General features: G+C 40.3%; 1 protein-coding gene across 1 annotated transcript in view; it reads left to right on the top strand.

Annotated features, from left to right (window-relative positions):
• LOC106872263 (talin) overlaps positions 1–6,834 on the top strand; it is a gene marked incomplete at its 5' end in the record, with an annotated part of 182,270 nt that overhangs the window by 79,054 nt on the left and 96,382 nt on the right. The window contains 7 exons of the mRNA XM_052977507.1: positions 1,379–1,444; positions 1,750–1,851; positions 2,651–2,727; positions 3,489–3,669; positions 4,179–4,319; positions 5,545–5,702; positions 6,789–6,831. Of these exons, the coding sequence (XP_052833467.1) occupies positions 1,379–1,444; positions 1,750–1,851; positions 2,651–2,727; positions 3,489–3,669; positions 4,179–4,319; positions 5,545–5,702; positions 6,789–6,831 (768 nt within the window). The remainder of the gene's footprint in view (positions 1–1,378; positions 1,445–1,749; positions 1,852–2,650; positions 2,728–3,488; positions 3,670–4,178; positions 4,320–5,544; positions 5,703–6,788; positions 6,832–6,834) is intronic.

The following is a 6,834-nucleotide window of genomic DNA, read 5'->3' as shown; positions in this document are numbered from 1 at the left end:
AACACCTAAAGCTCCACGAAGCTCCGGCAGGAGATGGTGGCGAACCCTGCTGTACTCTTCCACTACAACTTTCTTTCACTCTTTCTTCCTGTTTCTGTTGTGCCTATATTTCAAAGGGTCAGCCTTGTCACACTCTGTGTCACGCTGAATATCCCCGAGAACTACGTTAAGGGTACACGTGTCTGTGGAGTGCTCAGCCACTTGCACATTAATTTCACGAGCAGGCTGTTCCGTTGATCGGATCAACTGGAACCCTCGACGTCGTAAGCGACGGAGTGTTCCTTCCTTATACTATGTCGACTTTTATCACATTTCTTTCTCCCCACCTTTTACGTTAATCTTCACACAAATTGTTACCTGTCCTTGTCATATCCCACCCTCCTTATGTACTAACAAGAGAAATGATTATTATTAATTATTGACATGACAGCATCACAAGATTATCAAAGAAATCCTTTGCAGTATTGATCTTGTGTCTCATTTTAAAATGTTCAATCCTAAAACAATGAACTTAGGTTAGGTGTGGCTGTGGAGTAGGAAGCTTGCTTCCCAACCACATGGTTCCAGGTTCAGTCTCACTGTGTGCCGCTTGGGCAAATGTCTTCTACTGTAGCCTCAGGCCGACCAAAGCCTTGTGAATGGATTTGGTAGACGGAAACTGAAAGAAGCCTGTGCTGTGTGTGTGTTATTCTCTTGTCTTGACATAAGTTTTAAACAAGTGTCTTTGTCCTTTGTTCTGTGAAAACATGTCCAGCCACCACCAGCAGATGGTGCTTGGAAATAGGTGGGACATTTGCTTCAACAAATTCCATCTGACCCATGCAAGCATAGAAAAGTGGACCTTAAAACAATGATATGTAAAGCTGCTGTGAAAGAAAAAAAATATAATTTAATGTGCAGTATTTCAAGGGACGTAATCTTGTCAGTCATCTCCCTTTGTTTTCTTGCATGGACGCCCACATTTCGGCCCAAACCGTTTATCTACCTTTGATGTGTTTGCTTGCTTTAAAATAGACGAGAGACAAATAAATCTCTTTTTATTTTCCTATGACCATCCACACAGAAAGTTTCTTAGAAGCTCTCCTTCTCTTTCAAAGAATCTACTCAGAACTTGCTGGCCAACATTTTGTAGCTTTTGGAAGAAAGCTGTTTCAATGTCTTGGAGAATGACAGCTAATCCAGGCATCTTTTTATTTTATTATTTTTTTTTTTTGCAAGCTTTTACTCCCAAATTGTGAAACACTAGAGTTAAATGTAATTGACCAGTCACCCCCCCCCCCCCAAGTTTCAGGCCTTGTTCCTTCAATAGAAAAGATTATTATTACATGAATGGTTATTCCACTGAATGAAACATTGGACCTGTATTTCTTTCCCACAGATTATCATGACGTGGCCTCTCACAGCACTAAAGCGATGGGCACCATCCCCAAATAGTTTTACCCTGGTAAGTCTTTTTTCTTTGATTTTGTTTTTGTGTCTTATTCCTGCCTTTCCTGACATCAACCACTCTGAGAGTGTAATGGGTGCTTTTACGTGCCACTGGCATGGGTGCCATTTGTGTGATGCCAGTATCTGCAGGACCTAGTGGGACTTCTACTTCAACTCTAGCTTTATGTTGTTAATAAGAATGTGAGACATATTTGCTCCTGGATGGGGCACCAGTCTATCATAATGATATTTCATTAACATATTTTGTCTTTTTTTCTTTTCTTTTCTTTTTTCCCTCCTGCTGGCCCCTTTCCCTTGCAGGATTTAGGGGACTATTCTAATGAATATTACTCAGTTCAAACGACAGAGGGGGAGCAAATTTCACAACTCATTTCTGGATATATTGATATTATCATGAGAAAGGTAAGTCTTGTTTTTGGTTCAACAGCATCATCATCACCATCATCATCATTTTTATTATTATTGCTGGACGAAATACTTGGTGATATTTCACCTGTCACGAAGTTCTGAATTAAAATTCCACTAAGGTCAACTTTGCTTTCATCCTTTCGGGGTCGATAAATTAAGTACCAGTTACACACTGGGGTTGATGTAATCGACTAGTCCCCTCCCCTAAATTTCAGGCCTTGTGCCTTTAATATAAAGGATTATTATTATTATCATTATTATGAAGGCAGCGAGCTGGCAGAACTGTTAGCATGCTGGACGAAATGCTTAACAATAATTCACCCATTGCTATATTCTGGGTTCAAATTCTGCTGAGGTCGACATTGCCTTTCATCCTTTTGGGAATCAATGAATTGAATACCAGTGAAACACTGGGGTCAGTATAATCAACTAGACCCTTCCCTCAAAATTTCAGGCCTTGTGCCTTTAGTAGGAAGGATTATCATTCTTATTAGAATGGTAAAGAAGACCTTTTTGATCCCTGCCGATGGTTAAAAGCTTTCAGGTTTTAGACAAAGCAATTTGTTAATTGGAGCAGCATATTAATGAAATCAGTATCAATGAAACATGTTTGCCCTGCATTGAGACCAAATAACTGCTGGAGCAGAAAAGATTGCAAATATATGAAGTGAAACCCCAGATGTATGTTGATGTCTGTTTTTGTTTTTTTTTAAAGAATAAGGTCTCTTTCTTCGTCACCTCATCATCTCTCTCAGCAGCATCATTCTATGTACTTTCTATGTTTCTGTTACAGAAAAAGGCTAAAGACCATTTGGGCATCGAAGGTGACGAGGTGTCCTCCATGTACGAAGACAGGGTCACACCTGCCCAGTAAGTGAAAAAAATTTTTTTTATTTTGAAATGAAATATTATTATTATTATCATTAAGGCAGGGAGCTGGCAGAATCATAGGTAGGGAGCTGAGAGAATTGTCAGCTGGGAGCTGGCAGAATCCTAGCAGACCAGACAAAATGCTTAGCAGCATTTTGTCCGTCTTTATGTTCTGAGTTCAAATCCCGCTGGGGTCAACTTTGCCTTTCAGCCTTTTGGGGTCAATAAATTAAGTACCAGTGAAACACTGGGGGTCAACGTAATCGACTTGCCCACCCCCACAAAATTTCATGCTTTGTGCCTTTGGTAGGAAGGATTATTATTATTATTATTTTTATTATCATCATTATTATTATTATTATTATTGAGAGTGCAGCGCATGGCATCAAAGTGATGCTGGGGTACACATATACAAAGCTCAATCTACCCATCATGACTACCCATCTGATAAGGGTACACCAGGCACAGGCATCACAACCATATCGTCAGCCACTAAGGGACAACTGACAAGAAAGTTAAGGGTACGTGTGTCTGTAGAGTACTCGACCAGTTGTACATTAATCTTACAATCCGGTTCTGTTCTGTTGATCTGATCAACTGGAACCCCCATCTCCATAACAGACAATGCCAGTTTAGCTACATCCCTGAATGTCTGAATGTCTGTCTACATATATATCCGTAGTCTCTCTCTCTCTCTCTCTCTCTCTCTCTTATTTCTCTAACTAATCCCTATATTTTGTTGTTTTTCTTCCCCCCCCCAGAGCCTTTATCATTAAACATGTTGATTCTAAAGTCGATCACCCAAGTTCGGGCAACGTAGCTATTCCCGCTGTCATCCGTGATGCTATGCCTGAAGGTGGCACGATCTCTATCGGCACATTCAATCGTGCCGAATTTGGTGAAACCTCCAGTCCTATGTTCCCGGGACAAGCTCCAGTTCAGGTGAGCATCTTATTTTACATATATTCGTGTACATTTGTGTGATGTATATATTTCTGTGTGTGTATACATATATATATATATATATATATATATAACAGGAAACAAATCATGGGTCTATGGCTTTGACCCTAAAACTAAAGCAAAAAATCAAATCCCACTTGAAAGTAACACGATTTCAAGACGCCGAAGAAATCCAAGAGAATGGAACAAGGCAGCTGCTTGGTATCCCCAAAAAAGGAGTTCCAGGAATGCTTCCATCAATGGAAACGGTGCTGGATAAAGTGTGTGGCTTCAGAAGGAGTCTACTGATGAGACCACATATATACATTTTGGCTTGTTTGTTAATAAAGGACACTGGATAAAGTGTGTGGCTTCAAAAGGGGACACCTTCAAATACTGAATACATCTGGGTTGTAGTTTTGTTTTTATGGCACCAATTCCGTTCCTTTCTGATCTGATAGGTATGCATGTTTTATACTGATCTGTTTACACTCATTTCTCTATTTCAGAGTCAGAATGTCCGCGAAGTTATCCTTAGTAAGGCCCAGAAGGCCCTATTAACCACTATTAAGGAGGGGTTGGATAATATTGACTATGCTAAAACTGAGCTTGCGAAAAAAGCTGATTTGCCTGAGCTTGGCTCTGATGCGGTAAGTAATTCCAGAAAGAATTTATTTCGATTTGGCTTCTTTTTCGATATTTAAGTTGAATCTGTTGGTTTTTTAGTTCAGTTTTGGGAGCCAGAGACCATTTCCACAGGTGTGTCACCAGGGAAATTTAACCCTTTTAGGCTTTTAAACAGGCCACATCTAACCTAAATATCTCACCTGTTTTAGATTCAGACTGGCCTGATCTGGCCTCTCACACCTACTCTAAAATGCTGTTTTATAAATAATCTCATCATTGAAATCTCAAATCTACAAGATGAATAGATAAGCATTACATTTGGCAGGATAATCTGAATGCTAAAGGGTTAAAATAGGGACCATATGAGCTAGTGAAGGAGCTTCTGTATAGTCACTTGATGTTACATAATCTAACAGCCAAATCTGTCCCTCAACAAACTCCCTACTGTTTTTAAAAGGCCTCGGAGACCAAATTTCCGATCTCCCCTAAATAGGCAGATGTACCATTGCAGTTCCTCTCCATTGTTTAGTAGAGTGTCTGCCCTTAACATGTAGACTCATAATTACATTTCTTTTAGTTGTCAACATCCCTTTTATTCTGACATAGAGCCACTGTCTACCTCGGGCTACATCATTTGACCAAGTTATCTAAATGCTAAAGGGTTAAGGGGTGACTGCACTATCTGTACCGGGTTTGCTTTTCTGTTTAATAAACACCCCTGCCCAAGCTGCCACCCGGCAGGACTGAACCAAAAGCCATGTGGTCCTAAAACAAATATATTCACCACACAGCCATTTCCTACACCAAATGTCCCATAACAGAAACCATAATCTAAATATTTGACATTAATTTTACATTCCTTAATGATCATCCTCCACCTTCTATGCTGGCCTTGGCTGGATGGTTTGACAGGGACTGGCAAGGCTGGAGAGCTGCACCAGACTCCATTGTCTGTTTTGGCCTGGTTTCTACAGCTGGATGCCATTCCTAGCACCAACCACTTTACAGAGTGTACTGGATGCTTTTAACGTGGAACCGGCACCGGTGCTTTTAATGTGGCACCGGCACCAGGACTGGTTTCAATTCTGCTGTGGCACATGGGTCGTTTTGAGTACAGGAATGCACCAGATATCTCGGTCTTTTGTCATTTCCTTTGTGAGGCTCCATATCTTTGTTATTTCTTCATGGTTTATTTTGTTTTGTTTTTCTTATCTGTTTCTTTTCTTTAATATTCTTCATGTCCTCCAGGCTTCAAAGAAATGGGCTGAGAACGAGTTAGATCTTTCGAAGCAAAAGGTCACCGCGCAGTTGTCAGCTATGGGGGCCGCTACCGCACAACTTGTGAGTCTCACTAATGTCCAGGAAGAGCAAGATGCTACAGCACTCGGAGCTGCAATCCACACAATGTGAGTGTTTGTCCCCTGCCATCTTCACCTCTTCTCCTTCTGGAACAGCATTGTTCCCCTTAAATGAAAATATCATCTCTGGGCCAACTCCGGTTTGAAGCTGTACCTCTTTACAATAGTGTGTGTAAATGTGTATATATATATGTTTGTGTGTGTGTTTGTGTAGGTACAGTAATACTTGTGGTTGTAGTGAAATGGTACACCCCTTCTCATGTGACAAGTGGTATGACACAGCCACTATGAAGACAGGCATCGGCCGTTCAGGCCAGTCAGTAGTAGTTGTAGTAGTAGAGTCGGTTGTATGAGTTCTCAGTTGGAGTCTGTGTCAGTTACGTGATATAAACGAGTTCAAGTTACCATCAAGGTAGACGTTTCAAAATCATTGTTTTGTGGAACTATCAGCAAAAACATGATAGACAAGTTAAAGATAATAAGACAAGAAAGTAAACAAATGCAATTTGAAATGATAGACAAAGGCAGCCTCTAAAGCCTTTCGGCCAAACACTAGAGTGATGGGTAACGCCTAGAAAACATCCACAAATGAAAATAAAATAAAGAGAATTAGTAAGTATATATATTGCCTAGGCATAACAATACTAATAACCTGGTGTTAGAACTCAGTATACATATAGTTCAGGCTAAAAGCATTAATCGAGTACAGTGCGTAATAAGAGATCATATAACTTCAGTTTTTGAGGCTCTGAAGAAGCAATAAGCTGATACACAAACACTCAACTCTAAGTGCTTTGCATCTTGTAGCAGAAACAGCTTTAAGCTAATGAAGTTAATAACATGATTTCTTATTTTCTTGTCAGTTATATAATCTCATGTGTGTGTGTTGACGGCCTTTCACAAATCCTCTACAACTTGCTTAATCTGCAAAACTCAAAACCACAATTCACATCCAGCCATCCAAATACACACTCTCTCTCTCCCTCCCTCTCTCTCCCCCTCTCTCTCTCTCTCTCTCTCTCTCTCTCTCTCTCATACACACACCTTTACTCCAGTGTAAAGAAACTATATTTTTCCTCCATGTTTTAACATTGTCTTTTTTTTTCCCTTCCCTGACCACGATGCCATTTTCAGTTCTTCAAACATGAACGAGTTTTCACACGATGTTCGTATGCTGGCC

The sequence above is a fragment of the Octopus bimaculoides genome, chromosome 28 (assembly GCF_001194135.2).
Source record: "Octopus bimaculoides isolate UCB-OBI-ISO-001 chromosome 28, ASM119413v2, whole genome shotgun sequence".
Lineage (NCBI taxonomy): Eukaryota > Metazoa > Mollusca > Cephalopoda > Octopoda > Octopodidae > Octopus > Octopus bimaculoides.
The sequence above is the reverse complement of the archived record's forward strand: the minus strand, read 5'-3'. Positions and strand labels throughout refer to the sequence as shown.